Source organism: Meyerozyma guilliermondii, genomic scaffold (genome assembly GCF_000149425.1).
Source record: "Meyerozyma guilliermondii ATCC 6260 scaffold_1 genomic scaffold, whole genome shotgun sequence".
Taxonomy (NCBI): domain Eukaryota; kingdom Fungi; phylum Ascomycota; class Pichiomycetes; order Serinales; family Debaryomycetaceae; genus Meyerozyma; species Meyerozyma guilliermondii.
The window spans coordinates 1,953,970-1,981,405 of NW_001809800.1; the positions used below are offsets into that span (position 1 = coordinate 1,953,970).

The 27,436-nt window shown below is 44.4% G+C and overlaps 16 protein-coding genes across 16 annotated transcripts; 11 read left to right on the plus strand and 5 right to left on the minus strand. All coding sequences in view use genetic code 12, as the record gives it.

The window, feature by feature from the left end:
- Positions 1-659: 659 nt before the first annotated feature.
- Positions 660-3,404, minus strand: SYG1 (Syg1p; the record flags this gene model as incomplete). Its single annotated transcript, XM_001487700.1, has 1 exon — positions 660-3,404. The coding sequence occupies one exon, from the start codon at positions 3,402-3,404 to the stop codon at positions 660-662; it is 2,745 nt and encodes a 914-aa protein (XP_001487750.2).
- Positions 3,405-3,577: 173 nt separating this feature from the next.
- Positions 3,578-5,503, minus strand: PGUG_01128 (triacylglycerol lipase; the record flags this gene model as incomplete). The annotated part of the gene is made up of 1 exon (XM_001487701.1): positions 3,578-5,503. The coding sequence occupies one exon, from the start codon at positions 5,501-5,503 to the stop codon at positions 3,578-3,580; it is 1,926 nt and encodes a 641-aa protein (XP_001487751.2).
- Positions 5,504-5,708: 205 nt separating this feature from the next.
- PGUG_01129 (uncharacterized protein) lies at positions 5,709-6,374 on the plus strand (the record flags this gene model as incomplete). Its single annotated transcript, XM_001487702.1, has 1 exon — positions 5,709-6,374. The coding sequence occupies one exon, from the start codon at positions 5,709-5,711 to the stop codon at positions 6,372-6,374; it is 666 nt and encodes a 221-aa protein (XP_001487752.2).
- On the plus strand, positions 6,136-7,698 carry PGUG_01130 (uncharacterized protein; the record flags this gene model as incomplete). The annotated part of the gene is made up of 1 exon (XM_001487703.1): positions 6,136-7,698. One exon carries the CDS (start codon positions 6,136-6,138, stop codon positions 7,696-7,698), a length of 1,563 nt encoding a protein of 520 aa, XP_001487753.2.
- A 4-nt stretch (positions 7,699-7,702) lies between these two features.
- On the plus strand, positions 7,703-9,211 carry PGUG_01131 (uncharacterized protein; the record flags this gene model as incomplete). The annotated part of the gene is made up of 1 exon (XM_001487704.1): positions 7,703-9,211. One exon carries the CDS (start codon positions 7,703-7,705, stop codon positions 9,209-9,211), a length of 1,509 nt encoding a protein of 502 aa, XP_001487754.2.
- An 869-nt stretch (positions 9,212-10,080) lies between these two features.
- Positions 10,081-11,055, minus strand: PGUG_01132 (uncharacterized protein; the record flags this gene model as incomplete). Its single annotated transcript, XM_001487705.1, has 1 exon — positions 10,081-11,055. One exon carries the CDS (start codon positions 11,053-11,055, stop codon positions 10,081-10,083), a length of 975 nt encoding a protein of 324 aa, XP_001487755.2.
- A 1,130-nt stretch (positions 11,056-12,185) lies between these two features.
- Positions 12,186-13,529, plus strand: ATP1 (F1F0 ATP synthase subunit alpha; the record flags this gene model as incomplete). Its single annotated transcript, XM_001487706.1, has 1 exon — positions 12,186-13,529. The coding sequence occupies one exon, from the start codon at positions 12,186-12,188 to the stop codon at positions 13,527-13,529; it is 1,344 nt and encodes a 447-aa protein (XP_001487756.1).
- A 164-nt stretch (positions 13,530-13,693) lies between these two features.
- Positions 13,694-14,842, plus strand: PGUG_01134 (uncharacterized protein; the record flags this gene model as incomplete). Its single annotated transcript, XM_001487707.1, has 1 exon — positions 13,694-14,842. The coding sequence occupies one exon, from the start codon at positions 13,694-13,696 to the stop codon at positions 14,840-14,842; it is 1,149 nt and encodes a 382-aa protein (XP_001487757.2).
- Positions 14,843-14,945: 103 nt separating this feature from the next.
- Positions 14,946-15,749, plus strand: PGUG_01135 (uncharacterized protein; the record flags this gene model as incomplete). Its single annotated transcript, XM_001487708.1, has 1 exon — positions 14,946-15,749. One exon carries the CDS (start codon positions 14,946-14,948, stop codon positions 15,747-15,749), a length of 804 nt encoding a protein of 267 aa, XP_001487758.2.
- A 47-nt stretch (positions 15,750-15,796) lies between these two features.
- Positions 15,797-18,550, minus strand: APE2 (metallo-aminopeptidase; the record flags this gene model as incomplete). Its single annotated transcript, XM_001487709.1, has 1 exon — positions 15,797-18,550. The coding sequence occupies one exon, from the start codon at positions 18,548-18,550 to the stop codon at positions 15,797-15,799; it is 2,754 nt and encodes a 917-aa protein (XP_001487759.2).
- A 503-nt stretch (positions 18,551-19,053) lies between these two features.
- On the plus strand, positions 19,054-21,459 carry DNM1 (dynamin-related GTPase; the record flags this gene model as incomplete). Its single annotated transcript, XM_001487710.1, has 1 exon — positions 19,054-21,459. The coding sequence occupies one exon, from the start codon at positions 19,054-19,056 to the stop codon at positions 21,457-21,459; it is 2,406 nt and encodes an 801-aa protein (XP_001487760.2).
- An 11-nt stretch (positions 21,460-21,470) lies between these two features.
- Positions 21,471-22,046, minus strand: PGUG_01138 (uncharacterized protein; the record flags this gene model as incomplete). The annotated part of the gene is made up of 1 exon (XM_001487711.1): positions 21,471-22,046. The coding sequence occupies one exon, from the start codon at positions 22,044-22,046 to the stop codon at positions 21,471-21,473; it is 576 nt and encodes a 191-aa protein (XP_001487761.2).
- A 488-nt stretch (positions 22,047-22,534) lies between these two features.
- PGUG_01139 (uncharacterized protein) lies at positions 22,535-23,656 on the plus strand (the record flags this gene model as incomplete). Its single annotated transcript, XM_001487712.1, has 1 exon — positions 22,535-23,656. One exon carries the CDS (start codon positions 22,535-22,537, stop codon positions 23,654-23,656), a length of 1,122 nt encoding a protein of 373 aa, XP_001487762.2.
- Positions 23,657-23,821: 165 nt separating this feature from the next.
- On the plus strand, positions 23,822-25,057 carry RTT109 (H3 histone acetyltransferase; the record flags this gene model as incomplete). The annotated part of the gene is made up of 1 exon (XM_001487713.1): positions 23,822-25,057. One exon carries the CDS (start codon positions 23,822-23,824, stop codon positions 25,055-25,057), a length of 1,236 nt encoding a protein of 411 aa, XP_001487763.2.
- Positions 25,058-25,579: 522 nt separating this feature from the next.
- On the plus strand, positions 25,580-26,356 carry PGUG_01141 (uncharacterized protein; the record flags this gene model as incomplete). The annotated part of the gene is made up of 1 exon (XM_001487714.1): positions 25,580-26,356. One exon carries the CDS (start codon positions 25,580-25,582, stop codon positions 26,354-26,356), a length of 777 nt encoding a protein of 258 aa, XP_001487764.2.
- Positions 26,357-26,391: 35 nt separating this feature from the next.
- Positions 26,392-27,381, plus strand: CDA2 (chitin deacetylase; the record flags this gene model as incomplete). The annotated part of the gene is made up of 1 exon (XM_001487715.1): positions 26,392-27,381. The coding sequence occupies one exon, from the start codon at positions 26,392-26,394 to the stop codon at positions 27,379-27,381; it is 990 nt and encodes a 329-aa protein (XP_001487765.2).
- Between the last annotated feature and the right edge of the window lie 55 nt (positions 27,382-27,436).

A 27,436-nucleotide genomic window follows, 5' to 3' on the forward strand; every position in this document is an offset into this window, starting at 1 on the left:
GTCACGAGTGGACCAGTTGAACTTGCACTTGACCGACGAGCAGTGTAAGGAGGTTACCAATAAAATCAAAAAGTTGGGTGATGTGCGTTCGTTGAACATCGATGATGTTGATTCCATTATCAAGGACTTCCATGCCGACTTGACCACGCCTGCTGTCAGACCCACCATCGGCGAGCCCGTTCCTCATGTTATTGAAGGGTTGGACGAGTCTGCTGCTAAGCGTGCTAAACAGTAATTTATGTATACAACAATCTTATATTTCGTTCTATATTCGAGTATTGTAGATACCTAACGCTATCGAAGCGACACCAAACGTAAACGCCATTACGGTGCATACCTTGATCGACCTCCGGATCCCGGCAGATCGAATGGTGAAACCATCCCGATACTCCCGTGCGTATAAAACTACTCCAGTAAGTACATTGAAAAAGCAAACGATTCCGCAAATTAATTGCACCACTTTTACCTTAGCATGGACAGACATTTTTAGACTCTGCTTGTGATCATCTCCACTTCATGGAAATTTGGATCTATGGCTTGTGGGTCATGAGCATAAATATGAAATTATTTGAGAATTTTGCAAAATGTGCATGGGTGGGTTCGGCCCACGCAGGACCCTGGCTAAGCCTCGTGCACAAAGTATATTTATTAATTTTGCTCTAATTAGCTTCCGATTGCTCACCATCCTCTTCATCGTCACTGTAGTCTTCTTCCACATACGATACTCTTCTCCGCTGGAAATCTTTGATATGCGCCCGATTAACGGCATCGCTAATATTGGCAATTGTCGATTTACGCCGAGACAACTTGGCTCCAGATTGAATTGTTCCAGTGTCACCGCTGCGACCCGACTCGCGTCCGCGAGACGTTCCAGTAGCTGTAGAAGTGCCACCGTGCCTCACATTATTGTTAACCCAATCTGTGTTCGCACCACCAACGGAATTGTAGCGCAAGTTTACCAATTTTTTGGCAGCCATTTCCATATGGGGACTGATTGGATATGGTAACGGCGCATCTCTGGAGGCCCGGAAAAGTATCACGTTTGTTCTGTGTTCGTTCTCCATTCTGAAAAATATCCATATGAATCTTCTCACAATCTCCGCGAGCGCTATGCAAAAACTAGTAACGGCCGATTGTTGGACTTGATTGCTGAAAAACGCATAGAAGATCCATTGGAACCTCAAGATCACGTTGGTGACCATTGCAAGGTAGTAGACAAGGGGATTTTTGAAAAATAATGTATCTCTCAAGAGAAAGTGCTTTGCCTGAGGTTGCATCAACGACCAGTCCATAAAAATGTCCCACGACGAGGTGTATAAAGAGTTGATACATGCAAAGAATATGAAAGCTGCTCGCGTCTGGTTGGTTCGGTCAATTCGATAGACACTCAACAAGCAATAATAAATCGTGGTTATCATGTACTTTGACATGTTAGCAAGATGCGGGAACCAGTCCCCAGTATCCATGTAACGCCGAGCACATTGAAGAAAACGGAGAATCGATGGCAAGCTGCTGAAGAATCCCATGACTCTCGAGCTTGAAGACGAACAAGTATTTTTTCCCCCGCCAATTATACCTCTCCAATGATGGGCATACAAGCAAAAGAAGAATGGGATGTTACCGGAGCTGTAGGTTAAAGAGCAAAGAATGTCGCCAAGGAAGAAGTCTCTGAACTCGACAGGATAAAAGCCGGAAAGAAGAAGTCTCCAAAGAGCCACTTGAAGCCATCGTCTGCTTGAACCATACAATTGACTTCCTGGCCAGAGGAATATGACGAGCATAATACCGAAAAATATCCAAGGCCAATCACGGCCTGGAAAATCGCTTGGCCAATAATCATTGAAACTGAACCATGCTAGTAAAGACAACAAGGCAAATCCCAAACATGGAAGAAGGAAAAACTGTTTGAGATCAAGGGCGGTAGCAATGTTGAACTCAAAGATAAACTTATAGTTGATCCTGAACAAATCAAACACGTAGAGATTGATGCCAAAAAGGATGGTTATTAGGTTCACGAGGAAGAATCCACCCCAAACTTGTAATAGGAACTTGCCCTCAGGAAGTTGTCCAGAAAGTGTAGCATGCAAAGCGGTATACAAGCCTAGAACGAACAATGGGATACCAAAGCCCAACAATATTCCTGCAAGAAACAACGAAGGATAGTAAGTTGGCTGTCGTATATCCGTGTTATTGAGAGCGTATGTCATGCTTTTCAACTTTTCCAACGAATGCTTACGCTCACTTGTACCCTGATCAAAAAAAGTGATATACAACTCTTCAACTTGAGTGGTCAATTTGTCCAACATGTCACTAGTTTGGAAATAGGCTTCTTTGTCAATCTTGCCCATAGTTTTCTTGCACACGGACGATCCCGTAGCCTTGTCGAATTTCTTTGTAATTTTCCTAAACGCTGTACGGTTGAGGATTCTATACGATCTCAACAATGCAAGAGACCTATAGTACTCAAGCATTGCATCCTTTAGCTGTTTTCTGGCATAGAGGTATGGAACACGATACTGCTTTTTCACCGAGTAGTCCCGCCTTGTATTCAAGGAGTTGTTTTCACGGATAGCATCCGGAACTTGAGAAGCACTTTCATCGGAGCCCGAGGTAACACTCAGGGCTTTTTGACCCTCAGAATCTATTGAACTTTCATCGTCGTTATCGAATGATAGCCCATTTCTGATACGGTTCTGGGCAGAATTGGGGTCGTATATGTATTCGTCTGTCATAGAAACGTCGTCCGAACGTCGTTTCTTTCTCCATTGTTTGAGAAACACCGTGGAAGGAAGGGACGGTAATTCTAACCGTTGCAACATAGATAACGCTGAACGAGTATGAAATGCCAACTCATTTACTGTATGATATACTGCCTCGGTCTGGGGCACATGGGCGATACGATGGCTCTCACGATTGTGCTTTGCTGCCACGGTACGGTTCACCTTTTTCTGCTCCCGAAGTTGGTATAGTTGATCCTGTAAAAGCAAAAATCTTTCGTAAATTTCTTGTTCTCTTTCTCGATAGAACAGCTCCACCTTAGCAAGCTCTTCATCGAGCCATTCGGTGAACTGGTCTTTTTCCTTGAGAGAAGTTGCCTTATCTTTCGAACCAAAAAATGGAAATTTTATGGAGCTTGGTCCACTTTTTGTACTGGCACGGGTCTCTGGCTGCTGCTGCATTTCGCTTTCATTCAAGTTTGGATCATCGATATTGTACGAATCTGGCACCGTTCCTTGTCTTTCAGCATCGAGAAGAGGAGTTAGATCATTTGGTTTTCTAGAATCGAAATCTTCTTGCATTCGTTTGGAAGCTGCCTTGACCATTTTCTTTCCCAATTTGTAGTCCAAGTACTGCCCCTTCCATTCGGGAACTAAGCCCTCGCTGAGGGACTCGCCAAACTTCATGGTACAGCTATATGGGAAGTATACGATCAATCTCTCCGAATCAGTCTCAGCGCAAAAGTCCAAAGTTCTCGGTGCTTGGGTGGACACGCACGAACGGCTGAAACGTGGGGCTGAAAGAGAGTATAGCCACCAGGCATCTAAAACCTAAAAAAACGGCAACCAGACATCTCCAGCTACTCGTATCGTACATATAACGCATCTATAAAGTGGGGGTGTTTAATACCCGGGGTTCGGGCCATTCGAAATCCTTCAACAGCTTCGCGCACCGTCCACCCAAGCCGCTCGATGAGATAGGAACAAATCAAGAAACCAGTCCTGTTGAATCCATAATGACAATGAACCGCTATTAAGGGGTGAGGAACGTCGCAATTATTAAGAATATCGTCCACAAGCTGTATAAACCTGCGCACAGACCCCTGGTCCGGTACCACCTTGGAGACGGTTGCACATTTATAGTACATGATGTGTTTGAAATTTTTGGGGCTGTAGGGAGGAATATCAGCCGATATGTCGATTATGGCAGCCAAGGTGCCTTGTATAGACGGATGTTTCTTATCCGAATAAAAGAGGTTCTCGAGAATTTGCGGTGAGTGAGTGGAGTCTCCTTCACGTAGAGTCTTCATGCCTAAGAGAGGTGCCATATCTTTCCCGCCATTGCGGGTAATGTTTAAAGACAACGGGTTCAAGTCCAACCATTTCTGCTCGTTTTTCAACCCCCACTTATCTCCAGAAATGTTAGCCTTGACTTGTAGAACCCACGCAGGGGAAAGGTGAAGTCTTTCCGGAAACTTGGCTTCGATGTGGTTCAATATCACTCCACTGATATACTCGGGCTTCACCAAGAGAAGCGAATGACCGGCATTGGGGATCTCAATGGCCCTTGAAACTTGACGACCAAATGTTTTAGTGAGGTAGTAATCTGTCTCGTGCACCACTTTGCATGCGGTTACTTGGTCTTCTGAACCACCCACGAAAAGGGTCTTTTCATAGGTGTTTTTGTCTGCCAGACGATCGTTGAAGTTTCTTATTGCGGCAAGAAGATCAGTATAGGAGGCACGTTGAAACCCGTCAATATACTTGAGAATGATATCTGTGTCAATATCTAAATTCCACCGAAGTTGACGCAAGCTATTATAAATATTAGTATTGTTCTTTGCAAGCTGGCGCAATACGCTTTTACTCTCCAAGCCCTCGAGTCGATCCCACACTCTAAAGCAATTGAACAACCATGAAGAGCGTGCAAAAACTTTCATAAACGACAAGAGATCGGATTTTTGAGGCACGGTATCGTCGTGAAATGGAGGTGGTGAGAGCAATATTAATCCTTCCACTTTGTGCGCAGGTAGTTTCTTAGCCAACTTTACGGCCAAGTGGGTGCCCATAGAGTGGCCCACCAATACCACCTTCTTGCCTTGAGGTATCTGCTGGTTAACATATTCATACAAGATGGACACTAATTTGTTTGTGGAAAAATCGCTCGTGGCCATCAGCAGTATCGAGTTAGAGACTTTTGCGTTTTGTTCTTCGGACAAGATGGTGATTGACTTGCCCTGGTTTTCGAAAGAGCGACGAGAGTTCCCAAATCCTGGGAGATCCACCGATAATATTTCCAGGCACTGCGAAAGAAGACCCATGAGTGGCTCAAACTGAGACATTTGGCCGCCCAAGCCATGAACAAAGAAAAACACCGGCGACTCCTGTAAATCCTGCGGCACGTGCAACGCTTCTGCCTGGTGTTTATTGGTTTCGTTCCGCATAAAATTGACTAATGGATGAGGTATGTGCATCGAAACCAACGACACCGACTCCACCGATAAATCTTGATGACGAAGGTCGATATCCACCACACTGGAGTACTTGGCCACTAGGGAGCAGTCACTGGGCTCAGATTTGAGCACAAAGTCTTCAAAAGTGTTGTGGTACCGACATAATTGCAACTTGACGAACTCCCATGACTTGGTGAGGGCAGTGCTAGTTTGCTGTTTCTGGGCATCAGAAGCATTTTTCAAGACATCAAAGGAATTGAGCATATGCCCGTCGCTACGCGAGGTCAGAACTGCCGTTACAGCCAACAACTCCTGCTCGTCGCCGTCATTCATGGTGCGACAGTGTTATTGATAAGAAGAAAGATATGCGACAGAACGCTGTATCCAGGAAACCACAGAGACGGAACGGCGAGAGAATTGGGCCACAAAAGACAATTTTGAAAAAGTATAAAAACTAGAGGAGATGAGAAATCGAATCTGAGTTAGTTAAAGCAACGAATTGGCCCACTTTGCAAACTCAATTGCTTTCCAACTACCAATGGCCCTCCGTACCTTCTTCGTCCTCTTCGCCCCATATGCACACCCGCGACCTCTTTTTGTTCACGCTGCGGACCACACGGCCATGAAACCCTACAACATGGATTCAATCGATTCGTTTGACGATCTCGATAATTCGTTGGACAAGGCATTGAATCGTGCGCTGAACACCATCTTCACATACAACACTCCTCCTAGTGTGCGCCAAAGCAGTTCCGGTTCAAATAATGCCATTCCTCTTTCCACCATGGTTGGCCACGAACGTGATTCTAGAGACTACGAAAACGACAGCTCTCCTTTAATAGGTGGACGGACCTCCATAGATACTAGGCGGGCCGTCCGTGGGGAGCAACTGTTTTTTCAGCGATTCATAAATTTTTTTCAAAGAGCACGCAAAGAGCTTAATGACGAACGAATAAGAGCCATGAATGCTAAAGACACAACAGATTCACCCGACCAACGCCAGTTTGGCGAGCGGTACATCAGCCCCAAAGATAACTCCAGAAAGTCGTCGTACCCTACAAATGCCGTCTCCAATGCCAAGTATAATCCCATCACATTCATCCCGATTATTCTCTACGAACAGTTCAAGTTTTTCTTCAACCTTTATTTTCCTCCTCGTGGCGTTGTCGCAGATCGTACCGCAATTGCGAATCGGATACCTTAGTTCCTATATTGTTCCGTTGGCATTTGTGCTCACCGTAACAATGCTCAAAGAGGCTCTCGATGATCTTTCCAGAAGACATCGTGATAGAGAACAGAACAACGAACTCTACGAGGTGCTCAATCGCGCGAGTCTGATAGCACCAGAGGCAAAGTTGGTGCAGTCCAAGAACCTAAAAGTGGGAGATTTGGTTCGTCTTCATAAAGATACCAGAGTACCAGCCGATATGATTTTGCTCCAAACTTCAGAGAAGGACGGAACAGGAGAGGCATTCATCAAGACAGATCAATTGGATGGAGAAACCGACTGGAAACTACGTGTTGCTCTCAATGCAACCCAGTCGCTTACTAGCATTTCACAACTTTCAGACAGCATTTCCTTGATTGTCTCCGAACCCACCAAATCGATTCATAGCTTTGCGGGAAAACTTATTCATCGCCCTCACCAACAGGATACCTCATCATCTGATCAAACTTACCCGTTAACTATCGACCAAACTTTATGGGCCAACACGGTCTTGGCCCTGGGACTGGCTATTGGTATCGTGATCTACACTGGATACGAGACAAGGCAGCTGCTTAATACTACCAAGACTGGAGTAAAGACTGGGTTATTGGAATTGGAAATCAACAAAATCTCCAAGATTCTTTGCATAGTTGTTCTCGTTCTATCCGTTGCATTGGTTTTGGCCCACGGCTGGCCATTGAAGTCCACATGGTACATTGACATTCTCAGATTTCTTATTCTATTTTCAACAATCATTCCCGTATCGCTTCGAGTGAACTTGGACTTGGCAAAGTCCGTTTACGCATCGCAAATTCAAAGAGATTACGAGATCGAAGGTACCATTGTACGAACATCGACCATTCCTGAGGATTTGGGAAGAATAGAGTACTTATTATCGGACAAGACAGGAACATTGACCCAGAACGATATGGAGTTGAAGAAATTGCATCTAGGTAGCGTGAGCTATTCGGGAGATACTCTTGATATGGTGGGAGAATACGTTGCTGGTATGCTTTCATTGATTGATACAAATCATCCTAAGAAGCGAGATTTGAGTGGAAGAGTTTGCGATTTGGTACTTACACTTGCACTTTGTCACAATGTCACTCCTACCTATGACGAAGAAGACTCTGATTTCGGTACCGCGGTGACCTATCAAGCTGCATCGCCGGACGAAACGGCAATTGTAAAGTTCACTGAGCTGGTTGGTTTGAAATTAGTAAAGAGAGATCGCCAGTCGATAACTCTATACCACACAAGCTCCAACACAATACTTGATTTTGAGATTCTTTTACATTTTCCCCTTCAGCTCAGAGACTAAGCGGATGGGTATCGTTGTAAAGGATATCCAACGAAACGAAGTTTGGTTTATGCAAAAGGGAGCAGATACTGTCATGGCACCCATTGTGACATCAAGCGACTGGTTAGACGAGGAGACTGGTAACATGGCTAGGGAAGGTCTTAGAACGCTTGTAATTGGACGCAAAAAGTTGGGAAGCGAATTGTTCCAAGAGTTTGTCAACAAGTACCAGAAAGCATCAGTAGCAATGCATGAGCGTGAGGCTTCGATGCAAAGGGTTATTTCGCAGTTGCTCGAACAAGATTTGGAACTTTTGGGTCTCACAGGAGTTGAGGATAAACTTCAAATGGATGTCAAGACCTCTATCGAACTATTGAGGAACGCTGGATTGAAGATATGGATGTTGACAGGTGATAAGGTTGAGACTGCCAAGTGTGTTTCGATCAGTGCTCGACTCATATATAGGGGACAATATGTTCACCAAATCACCAAATTGTCTCATCCCGATATGGCTCTACCACAATTGGAGTACCTCAAGTCCGATACTCAAGCCTGTCTTCTCATCGATGGTGAATCGTTAGCAGTCTACCTCAAGCATTATCGACAGGAATTTTTATCGGTGGTTATTCATCTTCCTGCTGTGATTGCTTGTAGGTGCACTCCTCAACAGAAGGCAGATGTTGCGTTGTTAATCAAAGAGACAACGGGTAAGCGAGTATGCTGTATTGGAGATGGAGGAAATGATGTGAGCATGATTCAATGTGCTGATGTGGGAGTTGGAATTGTAGGAAAGGAAGGAAAGCAAGCTTCTTTAGCAGCCGATTTCAGCATTGATCAATTCTGCTACTTGCAAAAATTGCTTTTGTGGCATGGAAGAAACTCATACAAGCGCTCAGCAAAGCTTGCACAATTTGTGATTCACAGAGGACTTCTTATTTCAGTTGCACAGGCAGTATACTCGATCTGTTCCAAGTTCGAACCACTAGCCTTATACCAAGGATGGCTCATGGTAGGATACGCTACACTCTATACGATGGCCCCAGTGTTTTCTTTAACGCTCGACTGTGATATTGATGAGCATTTGACAAGACTATATCCCGAGCTTTATCGTGAATTGACTCTTGGCAAGGCATTATCGTACAAGACATTTTTCATGTGGGTTTTGATTTCACTTTATCAGGGAGTTGTGATCCAGCTATTGAGCCAGAAATTCGACGGAATCGATCCTAGCACCTTCAAAATTATGGTGGCACTTCTGTTCTCCGCATTAGTCTATAACGAGTTGATCATGGTGGGGTTGCAAATTAACAAGTGGAACCGAATTATGATGTTAACAATTATCATCACATTTATGATTTATGTCGGGTCCATTCCATTTTTGGGCGATTACTACGATTTGGACTATGTTACGTCATTCAGCTATATATGGCACACGGCGGTAATTTTGGTGGTTAGTTTGTTGCCCGTGTGGGTGTCGCTTGCAATCAGTAGACGCATCCGGCCACCCACGTATGCCAAAGTGCAACAAGATTGAAGATTAGTAATTGCAAAGATTATTAATTGTCAGTTATCATTGGACACAGTGAGTCCACAGGACCCATTAGGTGGATCCACATTGCACTTCTGCATATGACATGGGATAACTACTGCAGTTAAACCACAGCGGTTCAGTGCTAAAGCCACAGGCACACGCAATTGTGGCGTGATGCAGGAACTATTTTTTTTTGTTGTGCAAAGGTGCAATTGTAGTACTACCTATTGATTGGATAGATAGAGTCGTATAGGAAGGAAAACCATGACCTATGCTATTGAACAAATTATACTAAGGGGGATTGTTCATTGAGAAACGAGGATCCCCATTGATCTCGTTCCCTAAACTACCATTGTTATCGGCTGCAAATACTAAAGATGCGATGGATGTGCATATCGGCCTCGGGCTGCATTTCCAAATTTGGTGGTGGTACGATTGCGCAGGTCCGATACATATAACAACACTCTCGCTGTACTTTAGTACTAAGTATACTGCAACTATCAAACCTATACTACACTATTTCAAAGCCTATACTATTTCATAAGATGCACTCGGCCCAGATAGGGAAGGTGTTTACATCGAGACTCATGCTTGGATACCTCGGATTTCTGATCACTACGCCGTTCTTGTGGTCGTATAAAGAGCTGATGCAAACGCTGGAGTACTTAAAAGGTACTGCCACTGCTCGAACCTTGTTCAACAAGATATGAATCACGAACGTTCCATGAACCTTTAGTTCGCCAAAGCTATTCTATTAGATAGCTGATAGACTGTCTAGTTACTGTCTCGTTACTGTCTAGTTTTACCATCTACTTTCATCTTTCTGTCTGTCCTTGCGGTCTTTGTACCTTTAAGTACCTAATCTATGTACATTACTTGACCCAATGCTTTCCCTCCATCAAGGACTTGGGAGATTGTAAGCCACTGGCAATATTGTAAATCAATGTCTTTGATGGAAGATCCAAGTCTCCGTTCTTCATTAATTGTGCCTTTGCAAACTCAGCCATTCTGATCTCTTCGGGTGATTTGAGATGATCCAGAGACCCGTTCAACTCCGTAACTTGGCCGCGAACAACCTCGTTGATTCTTGTAGCCAATTTTTCTGCATCAACGTCGGTGTTGTAGTTTGCCTGAGCCAAGTACTTGTTTTTGGGAGCATCGTCCAAATTTTGAATAATAGACTTGGGCAATTTATATGGATATTGCGACTTGATGAGTGCTTCCTTGGTGACAGCTGCGACTCGAGAGCTTAAGTTTGCTGATACAGAAGTCACTTTTCCATACAAAAATGTCTCCCCAGACAACTGAGGAACCAATGGACCACTGCTGACAGTCTTGGACTTCAAAGGCTTAGCTACCACTGGCGAACGCTGTCTTGACGTTCCTCTCTGTGGTCGACGTTGGCCCGAGTTTTCACTGCCAGAAGTACGAGACGTACGTGGCGAGCGAGAGTTATGCTGGGATGTGCCACGAGGGGCAGAACTACGATTCTGACGTGGTCCAGAATGTTTTGGGCCCGATTCTTTAAGAGCATTGAATGCCTGGTATGCCATAGGATGGTCGGCAACTTGCACCTTTTGCCGCCTCACTACCGATTGTGGAGCCCCCTGAGCACCCGAAGCAGCCTTTTGGCCCTTGGGTTTCATATTAGAGCCGGTATTTTTCTGTTTATCGCCGGTCTTGTTCAACCGATTTGACTTGGACTGCATTTTATTAGCATCTTTACGAGGTTCCACTATTTTCTTCGTGTTTGCCGTGATCTTGTCAATTCTCGTGAGAAGATCCGACAAGAACATGGAATTGTCGCCTCCTGTGGAGTACCATCTTCGAGAGGTCTGTTTCAACATGACGATTTTTCACCTTGAGAAAATCGGTAAAAACTGCGACCGAAGCTCACGTAAGCGGAGGCCAGTGATGAAGTAAGACAATAGTAGGGAATATGAACGGTATACCATCTACACTTCTGATGGTCAATTGGACCCCAAAACTCTCCTGTAGAGAACTTACAGCACCTAAACTGTATATACGTTTTACTGAGCCCATAACCTGTCATTCAAGTGCAAAACTACCAATACAAAAGTCCGGTAGGCGTTACCCGCACTCCACTCTCAAAGCGTCCGCCAATCAAATTGCGTCCTGGGACCGGCTCCCGCGTTAGCGCTCAACGAGGGAGATTTTTCATTGGCATATATAGTCGTTTTTTTTTCTCTGGATACCAGTTTATTCTAGGGATATATTAAAGAGAAACAATGTTGTCAGCTCGTCCAGTATTGCGTTCTGCTGCGAGATCAGCTGCCTTAGCTGCCAGAACTTTGCGTGTGGTAAGTACTTTTTCCAGGTGAAGTGTCACCATGATTTTGGATGTAGAATCATAAGGAGGCTAAATTGGCCGCTCATATTGGTTCACAATAAAGAGGAGCATGCCAAGTATGACATTGAAGCTTTTCAGCGGCGAAATAGCTACGTTTTTGCCGATTTGATGTGTTTGTTGGTGGTTTTGCTGAATGGCGAAACTGCCGAAATCGATGAAATCGTAGTGCTTCTCGGCCAATTCAACCTCAAGAGTGTCCAAGGCAGCTATGGTAGTGCCAGTCTACCGTTTCATTGCTCTCAATTGGAGTATTCACCGGAATCCGTTGACTTTGTGATGGCGCCTTCTCATTGGATGAGAGCCGATTCCACGACATCTCAATTTCCGGGGGTTATAACTGGTCCCATATCGACCTGCTACTTCGTAATCACATACTAACTACAGGCCCGTCCAGCTCAAGTTGCTGCTGTTCGTTTCGCCTCCGCCAAGGCTGCCCCTACTGAGGTCACCTCCATCATCGAAGAGAGAATTAGAGGTGTTTCCGATGAGGCCAACTTGAACGAAACCGGTAGAGTTTTGTCTGTTGGTGATGGTATTGCCCGTGTTTTCGGATTGAACAACTGTCAAGCCGAAGAATTGGTTGAGTTCAGTTCCGGTGTTAAGGGTATGGCTTTGAACTTGGAAGCCGGTCAAGTCGGTATTGTGTTGTTCGGTTCCGATGCCTTGGTTAAGGAAGGTGAAACCGTCAAGAGAACCGGTAAGATTGTCGACGTTCCAACTGGTCCAGAATTGTTGGGCCGTGTTGTTGACGGTTTGGGTAACCCAATCGATGGTAAGGGACCATTGAATGCTTCTTCTTCCTCTAGAGCTCAAGTTAAGGCTCCAGGTATCTTGCCAAGAAGATCCGTGTACGAACCTATGCAAACTGGTTTGAAATCGGTCGATGCTTTGGTGCCAGTTGGTAGAGGTCAAAGAGAATTGATCATTGGTGATCGTCAAACTGGTAAGACCGCTGTCGCTTTGGACACCATCTTGAACCAAAAGAAGTGGAACGATGGTTCTGATGAGAAGAAGAAGTTGTACTGTGTGTACGTTGCCGTTGGTCAAAAGAGATCCACCGTTGCTCAATTGGTGCAAACTTTGGAAAAGGCTGATGCTCTTAAGTACTCCATCATTGTTGCCGCTACTGCTTCTGAAGCTGCTCCTTTGCAATACTTGGCTCCTTTTACTGGTGCTGCCATTGGTGAATGGTTCAGAGACAACGGTAGACACTCGTTGATCATCTACGATGATTTGTCCAAGCAAGCTGTTGCTTACCGTCAATTGTCGTTGTTGTTGAGACGTCCACCTGGTCGTGAGGCTTACCCTGGTGATGTTTTCTACTTGCACTCTCGTTTGTTAGAGAGAGCTGCTAAGATGTCTGATACCTTGGGTGGTGGTTCCATGACCGCTTTGCCAATCATTGAGACTCAAGGTGGTGATGTGTCAGCTTACATTCCAACTAACGTCATTTCCATTACTGATGGTCAAATTTTCTTGGAGGCTGAATTGTTCTACAAGGGTATCAGACCTGCCATTAACGTTGGTTTGTCGGTTTCCCGTGTCGGATCTGCTGCTCAAGTTAAGGCCATGAAGCAAGTTGCTGGTTCTTTGAAATTGTTCTTGGCTCAATACAGAGAAGTCGCTGCTTTCGCCCAATTCGGTTCCGATTTGGATGCTTCTACCAAGCAAACCTTGGCTAGAGGTGAGAGATTGACCCAACTTTTGAAGCAAAAGCAATACTCTCCTTTGTCTGCTGAGGAGCAAGTTCCTGTCATTTACGCTGGTGTCAACGGTTTCTTAGATAACATCGCCGTCGACAGAGTCGGAGAGTTCGAGGAGGCTTACATCTCTAGCTTGAAGTCCAACCAACCTGAGATCTTGGAAGCCATCCGTGAAAAGGGTGAGTTGTCTAAGGACGACTTGGAGAAGTTGAAGTCTGCTACTGAGTCTTTCGTTGCTTCTTTCTAAGCAGCCAAGACGGTAGATATGGCATAGACAAGATCTATATAAAATAAGATGTTATTGTTGTCAGCGTGTAAAAGAAGACCTACATTGGTATAGTTCGTACAATTTTCCTGCACACATAGCCAGTCAATGGTTTTTCGCGAGCTACGGTTCAGGCACAGATACACATGGAAGCGGATGAACAATTCGAGGCAGATCTTCAGTTTCTTCTCCTGAAGTCGTCCACGCTCAACAAAAGTGAAAAGTTCGTCAAGGTATCTCAAAACGTGGTTTCTACCAACCAGAAACAAGGCCAAAAATTAATCAAAGGAAAGTACAAAATCAGCATGGAAGAAATTACAAAAGATATGGATGGTATAAACTTCTCCAGTGATGAAAATGACGAGCCGGTGACCCCTGAACCAAGCCCTCACAATACCAGCAAAGAATCAGAAACTTCAAGTAGTGTTCCAGCTAAGAAAGCGAAGAAAAAGAGACAAAGAAAGAAGAAGGAACATGTAAAAGATGCAGAGAAAGACGGCTTTCCTCCACAATCTCAAGAATCGGGAGTACCAAGCGAAACCCACTCTTCATCTGCATCAACTGACGGCCAAGAACTGACACCTTCCCGCAGTGCACAGTCCACTAGAACTGTTCCCAAAGCACCTCAAAAAAGCTTTTTAACTGCCATGGAACCAACTACATCGATAATTGGACTCTCGAATTCCCAAATATTGTCTCTTCCGCTCAACGACGTAAAGTTGAAGCTTCTAGTATCTTCGGGTAGTAAGACGATACAGAATATATTGAAGTTTGCCAAAAGAGAGACTTCGGATTTGTTCGAGGATTACGAACGCAAAAGAGTGTTTCTCCAGCTTTGCGTGGAAGTGGCATTGATGGAGTCAATGGGGTTCAAGAAAGTAGCGAGAAAATGGCCTCAAGTGATTGAGTGGTTCGGTGGATATCCCGAGATCAATCTTACAACTACCAAGACTCGACTAACGCCGTCCACAAAGGATATACACAAGAACTCGTTCGACTACTCCATGCTAGCATTAATTGGCCACATTTTAATATGGGGAACGTTCCTACAGCGCAAAGCCAAACAGCCAGTTTTCACCAAAAAATACGACATTCAGGTTCAAAACGTCAAAGAATGCCTTGGCGGCGACTTCTTGTGGGACCGTCTCTCGCAGCATCCAAAGATGAATGCCAAACGGTGGAAACATGTGATCAAATTCAGACAATCATTTCCATTTGAAGTTAACCAATTCATGATGGTTTTGCGGTTCATGAAGGTGGATGATTTTACCAGCTCCAGCAATATATTAGCATAAGAACCAGACATAGCATAGTTGCACCATACATATTTGCATCTAAATTAAGCTCAAACTGAAAAGATAGACTGTACATATTTTCGTGCGAAATGAGTTTCGCTTAATGGAGTTTCTTGTTCTCTCCAGAAAATGGTTATCGGAACCGTATGGGCCCAAGTATGATAAATTTCTGAAAATCATCAACAAGGGATACAGCAAGGCTATGTTCAAATATGGCATTATAAAAACCCCCAGGATCAAAACAAGCATGTCTATGTTGGACAACTTTAGAGTTCACGAAAATGACGACTTTTGCATTTTATTACTTTTGGGACCCGAAAAACAGTTTGAAAAACTTGGGCTCAACCACAATTACAGCAGGAAGTTCGAAACACCGTCCGATTCATGGGAACGTAGTATTGACTGTGATATACCTGACGAGTACCTTCCTCAACTCTCGTTCAACGTTGACTCCGATGTCAAAGTTACCTACTATAACAGTGATGAAGAATTGACACCCTCACAAGTGAATAGAGTTCTAGGCAGCGTAGGGTTTAAATCGTACGATGGCGATTTGAGGAGCTCTAATCTGTCGATAAAAGACATCGAAATAACAGCTTTTACGTCGTTCATGAAACGTTCGGCTCCTACAATGCTAGAGATGGCTATCAAGCACTTTTTGAAACGAGAGAACGAACTTGTAGCTGACTTTACCAGCTTAAAGAGTATTGTTTTGCATGCTGATTGTATCAAGGAGCACAATCTTGTTCCATACTATGTCAACTGTTGTTCATTCAAACCTTCCAAGAAAGAAGACACATTTATCGACGTACATTCTGCCAGTAGCAGCGGAGTATTTGAAGACAACTTAGAAGCGTACAAAGATTTTCATATCAGTTACTTGTATAGAACCATCGATATTCCATGAACGGCTGAGTTGTGAACTGACCGATAAATTCACAACCTACTCAGTAGTTATTTGTAGCCGTTTGTAGAAATCCATTCCTTGATAGCCTGAGAGTCTCTCTCGACCCATGCAATTTTACTGTTCAAGGCTTCTAAAGATTGCGCCAATGCCTGGTCAAAGCCAGCAGTGTCCTTATTTTTGAAAAAACTTTCCACGTTCTCTTTGTCAGAGGCAGTACCCAAACCACGAATGGCAACGCTAACGGCGCTACCCAACATCGACAAACCTGGGGGTAAGATCTTGTAAATTTTGTCCCAGTTGACAGTAAACCACTGCCACAACTGAGAAGCAGCATCTTTATCAACGGTGCATCCTACCATGGCATAGAGCATGTCTTGTTGCTTGATAACGTCAGACTTCAAAGACAAGTCTAACAACTTGGCACGCAACTCTTTGTCTGGTACCCGACCGAGAACTCTCAAAGCAGCAAGCTTTTCTTCGGCTGACAGAGGGTTCAAGTAGATTTTGTAAAGTTGGTCAAATTCTTCCTTACCACCTTTCTTGGCTACCACGGTGAAAACAGACGATCTTGAATTGGGGTGGATAGCGTTCTTGTTTCCAGCGACATAGTCTTTAAATGCTTTCTGACAGTCGGCCACAACCTCTTCCTGATCGGCTGCGGAAGCGGAAGAGAAAAGGGACTGCTTGAGCTGTTGTTCGGTAAACGAGTCAGTGTCCTTGAAGTCCCATCCTACTTGGAGAAGTTGTTTGCTGATCAATTCACGAGTGAAGGCTTTGAGTGCATCATCAACTTCGTCAGACACATTCTTGAAAGCACTTCTCACGGAACTAACACTACCCAAAATTGTATCCCACACAACATAATTTTTCTCGTCGGTCCATGATCTCACCAAGTTGAGCAAGTCAGTAGTTGGAATGTACCCCGAAACAGACAAGGCTCTTGCATCGGCCACCAAACCAACTCTATCTTCAACAGACAATTTTTCAGGAGCTTTTCCAAGCTTTGCCCATCTGGTTTGGTCATAAGATGTTCTGTAAATACCTGTTTGACCACTGTTGAGCTTGAAAAAATCGTCTGAAGTGCTCAAGTCAAATGTCTTACTTCTAGTGTCCAAAACCAACGATCTGTCGGTGCCTTCGCTTGTCTTGACATTCAAGAAAACAGGGTACAAGACCTCGTCTTCCTCGGGTTTGACGTCTGCCGAAGTGAGGTATCTGTTTTGAGTGACAGTAATCTTCTTGCCGTCTTCCTTGACATCAATGATTGGGTAGCCCACCTTCTTGGTCCAGATATCCATTACCTTGACAACGTCCTCACCACTTGCCTCACTCAAAGAGGCCCACAAGTCAGAGGTTTGGGTGTTGCCCCACTTGTGCTTTTTCAAGTAGTTGGAGACACCCTTGATGAACACATCTTCACCCAACCAGTCGGCAATCATCTTCAACAACGAGGAACCTTTGGAGTAGGAAATGTTGTCGAAAATCTGGTTAATCTGGTCAGCTCTCTGAACAGGAACTTCGACTGGATGAGACGATCTCAAAGCATCCAAATTCATAGCACCTTGCAATGTGTCGCTGACGTAGGACTCCCAAACCTTCCATTCGGGGTACAACGAGTTACAGGCAAACCACGACATCCAAGTTGCGAAACCTTCGTTCAACCATAAGCCGTCCCAGAAGTCCATAGTCACCAAATTGCCGAACCATTGGTGAGCCAATTCGTGCATCACCACCTCGGTAACTCTTGTCAACATGGTGACATCTGTCTCTTTAGGATTTATCAACAAGTCAGCGTTTCTGAATGTAATGAGGCCAAAGTTCTCCATGGCACCAGCTGAAAAGTCTGGAATAGCCACCAAGTCGCACTTAGGTAATGGGTAAGGAATATCGAACTTTTTGTCGAAAAAGACCAAGGTTTTGGCAGTGATGTCAGCAGCATACTGGCCCAAATGTTCTGAGCCTGGAGTGGCATAGACTTTGATGGGTACTCTGTACGAGTTGTTTTCAACGTATTTCAAGTCTCCGATAACAAATGCGACAAGATAAGTGGACATCAATGGAGTAGTGTTGAAGGTAACCTTCTTGCGATCATGGTCCAAGAGCGTGGTTGACTTCTCGTTCATGTTGGACAAACACACAAGATTGCGGTCGGCAATTAAAGAAATGTCAAACTTGGCCTTCAATGCTGGTTCATCGAAGGATGGGAATGCCCGGCGACAATCCGTAGGTTCCATCTGGGTAGTGGCCAAGTATTTGGTGGTTCCGTTGTCGTTGTATGATGAGCGGTAGAACCCGGCCATCTTATCGTTAAGAATACCAGAAAAGTTGATGTTGAGATGGACAATAGAGCCTTCAGTCAAGGTGTCAGCAAGGTGGAAAGTGGCAGTTTGGCCCTTTTCGTCGTAGTCAATTGACTTGACAGGAACATCACTGACATTGGCATCGTGGATGGTGATCTCGGTGGAGTTAAGGGTGATGGAATCCGACAGGTCATTCACTGCTAATTCGATTGTCTCCGTACCAGCAAAGGTAAAATTGGTGAAATCAGGTTCGAAAGAAAGAGTATATTTGAGCGGCTTCACGTTGGTGGGAAGCACCTCTCTATGAGGAGCAGACGCAGAGCCGGCAAGATTGTTCAATTGACACATATGATGACGGGCACAATAATTGCGGATAAACCTGGAGCGATTAAAAGGAACTCTGGTGCGCACACCCTGTATTTGACTGTGGCCCGCAAGCGACATAAGCCCCGGCGAGCGCGCGGAAAATGCGAGTGCGCGGAGCCTGTCAATGATGGGCATCGGAAAATAAGAGTAGGAAAGAGTCAATTAGGCGAAGCCACTAGTAATCTCAACAAGTCTCAACAAATTTAAACCTCAAACTCAAATCAGAAGAACTTTTTATGACCTTCCTAATACTCTGGTACTACTGTCTTCTCACCCAATACGACTTCAGCTTTTTCTGAGATAATTTCGGCGGAACTCCTCGCAACTATTTTTGGGTGCGAAATCTACTTGTGCACGGCATCTCAGAGCCTCACAATAAGTGGCCCAAAAAGAATACCAAATACTCCAAAACACGTTCTCAACCCTGTACAATACCCATACCAGACTCCAAAACACCCCGCATTTAACACACCTGGCATAATCTCAGCCAAGTCTGGTATCCTCTGTCCGCACCTCCCACCTCCTACACCCACTGTCTATGATTGCTGTTGTGCCGCTTATGTCAGCTGGCGAATCGATTCGCCGCATTTTCTGACTTTTGCGTACACATAACACAACCCTAAATTCCCTTGGCCGCCATGTCACTTCAGGATCTCATCCCTGTGGTGAACAAGCTCCAGGACATTGTCACCACCACCCAGTTAGCAGACTTGGATCTTCCAATTCTTGCTGTGGTGGGTTCGCAATCGTGTGGAAAATCGTCTGTTTTGGAGAATATTGTAGGCAAAGACTTTCTTCCTCGAGGCACTGGAATCGTCACCAGAAGACCGTTGGTACTCCAGCTTATCAATATCAAGGCAGAGGATGCGAGGAAAGTAGCACAGTACTCCGAGGAGGAAACTGAGGTGGATTTGGAAGCACATTTGCGCAAGCAAACCTCCAAAACAAAGAGCAGCAAAGACCAAGTTCGGGAATGGGGTGAATTTTTGCACATTCCAAAGAAGAAGTTTTTCAATTTCCACGACATTCGTAATGAGATTGAAAACGAGACTGCTAGAATTGCTGGCGAAAACAAGGGTATCAGTAGAATCCCAATCAACTTGAAGATTTACTCGCCCAACGTGTTGAATTTGACAGTGGTGGATCTTCCTGGATTGACCAAAATACCCATTGGTGACCAGCCCACCGATATCGAGAGACAGACGAGATCCCTCATTCTGGAGTATATCGCCAAGCCAAACTGTATTATCTTGGCGGTGTCGCCAGCCAATGTCGACTTGGTCAACTCAGAATCGTTAAAACTCGCAAGGCAAGTCGATCCCACGGGAAAGAGAACCGTTGGTATCTTGACCAAGCTTGATTTGATGGACCAGGGAACGAATGCTTTGGACATTCTCAAGGGTAATGTGTATCCATTGAAGCTTGGATTCATTGGCATTGTCAATAGATCCCAACGTGATATCTCCGAGAACAAGCTGTTGGAAGACTCACTTTTTGCGGAGCAGCAGTTCTTTGCTAGCCACCCCTCCTATAAAACCATGTCCAACAAGTGTGGTACCAGGTATTTGGCCCAGACCTTGAATAAGATATTAATGAATCATATTCGTGATCGTCTTCCAGACATCAAGGCCAAGTTAAACACTCTCATGGGACAAACTGAACAGGAATTGGCAGCCTATGGCGATACCCCTGCCAATTTAAACGATTCCAAAGAGGGACGTGGTGCGTTGGTTTTGAGCTTGATGACCAAGTTCGCCAATAGCTTTGTCAATTCTATCGAAGGTACATCCATGTCCGAAGTCAGCACCAAAGAACTTTGCGGTGGTGCTCGTATCTATTACATTTACAATGAAGTATTTGGATCTCAGTTGGCGTCGATCAACCCCACTCACAACTTGTCTATCCATGACATCAGAACAGCAATCCGCAACTCCACTGGTCCTCGTCCATCGTTGTTTGTGCCAGAACTCGCGTTCGACCTCCTCGTTAAACCCCAAATCAAGCTTCTCGAAGAACCTTCACACAAGTGCGTGGAACTCGTTTATGAGGAGTTGATGAAAATAGTACACAACGTCTGCTCCACTGGCATAGGAGTGGAATTGAACAGATATCCTCGTCTTCAAAGCAAGCTTATTGAGGTTGTTTCAGACTTATTGAGGGAACGTTTGGGTCCCACCATCAAGTATGTGGAACTGTTGATCGAGATCCACACTGCTTATATCAATACCAACCATCCCAATTTTGTTGGCGCTGCCAAGGCTATGAGCATGGTTGTGGAAGAGCGTCAACGTCAAATGGAGTTCAACCTGAAAGACAAATTGAAGTTGGCCAGCGAGCGCATCCTCAACGGGAACAGAAGTGACTCTCCTGAAGAGAATAGCGAGAGCGAGAAGGACAGCGATGGAATGGATATCAATGAAGTGGATGATGTCATCAAACCAGTTAAGCATAAAAAAACGGACTCCAAACAAAATGGAGCCTTGCGGTCCGATTCAACACCCACTTTGACCGGGGGAACACCACACGATTCTTATTTAAATTACTTCTTTGGCAAGGACCCAATAACGCACCAACAATACCTCCAAACCCAGGCACAACTAAATCCCACGCCATTCAAGTTTCCCCAGCAACACGAATCCACATTGAAATTCAACTCTAGCTTTGTTCCAAACGAGACGAATGGATCAGTTTCGCCAGATATGAAGGCGTTGAGCCTCAGTGACCTGTTTGACAGCGACGAGACCATCAACGAGCTCAGTGAGCGCGAGCAACTCGAATGCGAATTGATTAGAAGGTTGATCATCTCGTACTTCAGCATTGTCAGGGAGATGATCCAAGACCAGGTGCCCAAGTCGATCATGTGTCTCTTGGTGAACTACATAAAACAGCATATCCAGAACCGATTGGTGGTCAAGCTCTACAACGATGTTATGTTTGACGACTTGTTGCAAGAAGATGAAACCATTCAAATGGAGCGGGAGAAATGCGTGGATTTGTTAAATACCTATCGCGAGGCATCGCGGATCATCAGCGATGTCGTCTAGAATATGAAAGATTAGCGTGGAGGCCGACTATATACATATATGCTGATACCTTTAGGTATGATGATTCTTTTGGAACCTATGGAGTACTGAGACTCCTTCTTCTCCAGTACAAGCTCGTTGTCGTCATCCGGATCCTGTTTAAACAAATACTTTGTTTCTCTTGTCAATAGTTCTGTATCACATTTGGAAAAATGAATGTTTTTTTGTTCGAGGTATTCTTGGTCTCGGTTGGTGAGCGAATTGAGGTAGAATCGCAACTGGAGCATGATGTGAACCGGCACTTTTACATAGCATTTCCAGTCAGTTTTATCGAGCACAAATGTCACCTGTGTAGTTTTGGAGCTCGAATGATTGATTTCCAGGTTTAAGAGAACATCCATTAAGGAATGTCGAATATTTGAAACGAGTGAATCGAGGTCGGCATTGGAAAGCCTGATGATATTGATTCTTGAAAGATGAAGAATAGACCTTTGGTTAACAGCAACCACTGACGATTTTGTAGACGCTAGTAGCTTTCTCCTGTGTACGAAAACCCGTATGGGAAAGGCATCGTGGGGCCCCACAGAGACATAAGTAAGTGTAGGCATAAAGAGAAGTTCGCGAAGAAAGAAAAGGACTGCAGTGGGGAATATAGTTTGAAGGATTATTTTTCAAACTGAAAAAGAAAATTTGTGAAGGGAAACTATTTGAGCTAGATGGATACGACAGATAGAAATCTCGTTTGCTTGTAGTTCAAGTTCATACTGTATTATTCATACGGTAGAACTGGTCTTCTCAACGACTCATCTTATTTCGGGCGGTAGGCCCATTTCCTGCACACAATCAATAGATAAGGGCTAATTTTAGCTTTAGTATCTATACATTCCTTCCTCAAAAATGATTAATTTCATGAAATCTGGCTCAATTGGCCACCAGAATACACAGAGGATCACAAATTTAACGAAAAAACTTGCATAACTTCTTCTTTTTCCACACCTTTATCACCATCTCTTCTCCAGAGGTAAGTGACCTGCATACAGCAAACCCAAAATCCCACGTTCTCGCGCACGCTACCTTTACACACTTGTCCTCAGAGATGTATTCTCGTGGATTACTTTCGTTCTGGTTACCGGTATTGGTACTCATATGTGTGGTGCTATCGACTCTCCGCATGTACCAAGTACTGCTGCTCCTGGAAAAGACGTATAAAGGAAGCCGAGGTTACTCACGTTTAGTCCATGAAGACAAGGCGTTTAATTACACCAAAATTACCTACGTGAATAATGACACTCCAAAGACGTTGGCCGACGATTCGTTACTCTTCGTGGCCACGATTGCCAATCTGGAGTCGTATGGTCCAGGCCGTCAATTTCAAGACTTTTTTTCTGTCATCAAGTCGTTTGATTATGACGAAAATGCCATTTCCTTGGGGTTCTATTTTGGTGACGAGTCCGAGTTCAATACAGTGGACAAGTATATCCACCACTACTTTGCCCTGGTGAAGGCTAACAACCAGAACGCGCCCTCCGTCAATAAAGTCACCATTCTCTTCGCACCTTTTTTGGAAAAAGACTATAATAGTATTGATCGAAGTCAAAGACACAACGACAATGTCCAGCGGTTGCGCCGAAGAAACATTGCCCGAACCAGAAACTTTGCGTTGTTGCACACTCTCGCCGAAGAACGCTACACCGTGTTCATGGATGCCGATGTAGTGGCCATCAAGAACCCAGATATGATCCATCAGTTCATCGCTTCTAAGAAAGACATCATAGTGCCTCGTGTGATAAGAGGTAGCCTTATTGACTACGACAGAAACTCTTGGGTAGGAGAACGGACGGTGCCGAACGAAGAACAACTATTGAAAATGGATCAAAATGACTGGGAACATTGGGATTATGTTCCTCTAGATGTTCCCGGCAAGATGATTCATTTCCAGGACTTGATCGAACAGCAAGAACAAACGCCGCCTGATGATGTCAGTCGTAGACCAGACTACATTGTCAAACTTGATTCCGTTGGCGGTGCCATTCTCTTTGCCAAGTCCATGATCTACAAACAAGGTGTGGTATTTCCTCCCAATTATATCATTGGCACCACCTGGCAACGCCTTGAAGGCTACGATGGTATAGAAACAGAGGGTCTTTGCTACATTGCCAAATCCCTAAACTATGAGTGCTGGGGTATGCCCAACATGGTGGGACAGCACGTTGACTAGAAGCACTATTTATAATAATTTGTATACTAGAGATGTTTTCTGGTTCGTGAGAATAGAATGCTATTTATGATGATTGCTAATCTACTGTTGTACCTTTATACTTCTCTATACTTGTCTCAATACTTGTCTCTTTAGTTAATTTTCGCGTCGCGATTTTTCATCACCATGACTTTGGGTGAGGCATTGGCTCCATATCTACCCAAGGACACCAAATTCAAGGCATTGCATGTGTACACGGTGACATACGAAACAAAGGATTTCATCTGTGTAAGAACAAAGAACCCAGAAAAACCACAGACCTTCAAGAATAAGCATTTTTTAGCTTTGGTTGACTCAGATCAACAGATAATTCTCGGATTGGAGCTTTATGTGTACCTTATATGCACCAATGACTCTACAATCAACCATATATTTGTATCGAAAGCAGATACTACAGGTTTGTCAAAGCACAAAGTAAAAGTGGCCGATATAGTTCGGACTATGATAAGTTACGTTGACAACATCGATATCAAAGAACACACCAAACATGTTGAACGCAAGAGAAAGGCAATTGAAACACACAGCAGTGCTGAAGGGTCCCCAGTAGTAGCGGCAGTGAGGTCTTTGGTTGACAAATTGCGTTCTGAACCATCATTTTACCGGACGTTGGTCCATGATCAAAGCAGCGAAAAAACTCCAATATGCGTCTCCAATAATGTAATTCACCGCATATCGCTATTTACCAGATCCTCAGAGCAGTATCTTTTTCCAGAGTCGTCAGAGAACAAAAATAAGCATATCATCAACGGGAACCAATTGTTGGAATGGTGGATAGGTATCTTGGATGGAATAGCAGTCCAGAGAAAATGGCAGTGTTATGTCACCATACCAGGTTCTGACTCCGAGTCTATGAAAAAGTACATTTCGAAGGTCAATGGGTCGTGGACTCTAGGTTCTATCTTTGACGAGAACGAAAATTCACCTGCCATATATACTATTCCCTTGTTGCCTGACGATCCCAAGGGCCGCTTTCTAGAACACTTGGTGGTAGAAGGACGCCATAAGACCGTTAGCACCAAAGACTTTTGGGAAGAACTAGGGTTTCGCCAGGAGTTCCGTATAGGCAATGTTGTGGGTATTTTAGGATGTGAACTGTCTTTGGACACCAAGCAGGGTTCCAACATGTTACCAAAGCCAGTGAAAAGAGCACAGTACCGTCAAGTGATCAAAGCAATCAAAAGAGCTGATTTTAGTGACAGTGAAGATGTTAGATCGTTGGTTGAAAGAGAGATACCAAATTTGATTGGTGATGTATATGAAGATGTTATTGGGACACAAGATACTAAACACCCTAAAATAGAAAAGAGGCTGGCTCCAGTGGTGAACAATATAACTGGGCTTGTGAAACGCAAAAAGCAATGAATCACACCAAGAATCTCAAGAACCGAAGCTGAACATTAACCGCCTGTTTTGCCGCCTTCAAACTGCCCTTGAATGATCTCCAATGCATTCTGAATAACAAGAAGGTGATAGACCGGTACACGGGCCCAGTTCGAGTGAAAATGGTACGTAAAAGCATAATTGAGTAAGGAATTTGCAGCCATCGCACAGAACCACAAACAAAATCTGGGGTAGAAAATCTCAGAAATTTTTGAAAATTACTGATATGTTATTACAACTGGTTTCTGCTTCATAACTGAATGGCATTGAATTGAATTGAGTTGAATTGAATTGAATGAACTGACAATATATTGATGGTTCAAATGCATTGGATTGAATCAGCATGCATCAGCGTGCATTGACTTCATGGCCATCCACAACTAAAAAACAAAGTCAATTGACATCATACCGCCAGTGAACGGTCAAAACTATCGGCTGAGTAACATTGTCTCATTAGCTTCGCTTCAGTGCTAAGGCTTGCCTAGACCGCTGGGGCTATGCTATATGCAGACAACGTGCTTGTGCAGCGCCCCCTTCCCCCCATTCCTGCATTGGAACAAGAAAGATAGCAGTGGCTTCATTTCAATTGAAATTCATTTTCTTTACCATATCGTATTACCGATCGTTTCGAGCCGAAATATTTTTTGTGTACCAAATCAGGCTAAAAAGTTTCGACATTCAACCCAACTACACATTTATTCAAATTTCTTCAAATTTCTACAAATTTCCGCCAACATGATCTCACCTACAAGTCCGAAACTCAAGCAAGTTTCCACAATAAACAGCGATATAAGAAGCGGAAGAGCACTGGCGAAAAGCGCAGCTTCCAACACGCCATCCAGCAGTCTTTCAAACACCCGAAATAACCGGTCGCCCAATCCGCCAACCAAACGCTACTCGACTCATGATATCTCTTCGGTGCCACAACTGCCGGAAATGTCCAACGAACAGGTGTTCGATTTGATGGAGAAGGAACAAGACAAGATCGTGGTGAAAATGACACGTGAGATCAGCCAGCTCCAGGAAGAACTTAAGGCATTGAGAGCACAATCCAGCAGTCGCAATCGCCGGTCGTCTTCGATATCTTCCAATGCCTCCTTGGAAATTCCCCGGGGCGAAGCCCATACGGCGGCGACAATAAGGCGCTCCTCGTCAAGCTCACACACTCACCAGCTTCCCCAGGCCCAATTGCATGAATTGGCACAAGAAAATGCTGCACTCAAGCACGAGAACGAAGCGTTGAAGCGCGAGATAGAATCGCTAAAGGCACAATTACGGTAGTTGTTTGCGTTTAAATCTTGTCTAGGAGATACCCCATGACATTCCTTAGATTCTCGTGTCCACCTATTTGTGTTGCACAAATATTGCACCCACTTGCAACCACGATTTCGCATCCACAGAAACTCTGTATGCATCTATTCGTTGTCGTTGCCATTCTACACTATGCCTGTGCCCTGATCCTTCCATGGAGATCACTGCCAGTTCTCTCCAAGGCCGTTGATCCTCCGGTTCCGTTTCCTAAATGGCTCTCCGATTTCACCGGTTTGACACAATGGCCAGGGCTCGATCCACCATACATTCCTCTTGAGTTTATTAATTTTGCAAAGGTTCCCGCTGTCCCTCAACACGCCCAAGCACAATGTGCAACGTTGTACCGAGACTCCTGTTCATTTGATTGTTTCAATTGCATTTCTTTCGATGACGTCTACACTTGTCCGCAGCTTTCACAAACGTTCGATGATGGTCCTTCACCTGCAACCGTTAAACTTCTCGAGCAAATTAATACCAAGTCAACTTTCTTCACACTAGGCGTCCAAGTGGTCCAGTACCCTAGTATTTATCGCCAGATTGTCGAGCGTGGCCATGTTATAGGTTCCCATACTTGGTCGCACAAGTTTCTTCCTGGATTATCGAACGAGGAAATTGTGGCTCAGATAGAATGGTCAATTTGGGCCATGAATGCCACAGGAGGACACATCCCAAAGTGGTTCCGGCCACCATATGGAGGTGTGGATAACCGTGTGAGGTCAATTGTGCGGCAGTTTGGCATGCAAAGTGTATTATGGAACTTTGACACTTTTGACTGGAAACTTTTAGACCTGGCTTATGGCAGAGACGAGAAGGAAATTTATCGAGATGTGGCTAAATTCCGTGAAGCTAATAACAACCAGGGGTTGATTTTAGAGCATGACGCCGTGATGAGAACCGTCAATATTGGTATCGAGGTGAACAAGATTTTGGGCCCATCTCAACTAACCGTTCCTCAATGCGTTGGGGGAATCGATTACATCAAGCGATTTAACTAAACATTTACTTGCTAATTAGTATAAATACAGAATTGAGCGACAGAAAGAATAACCA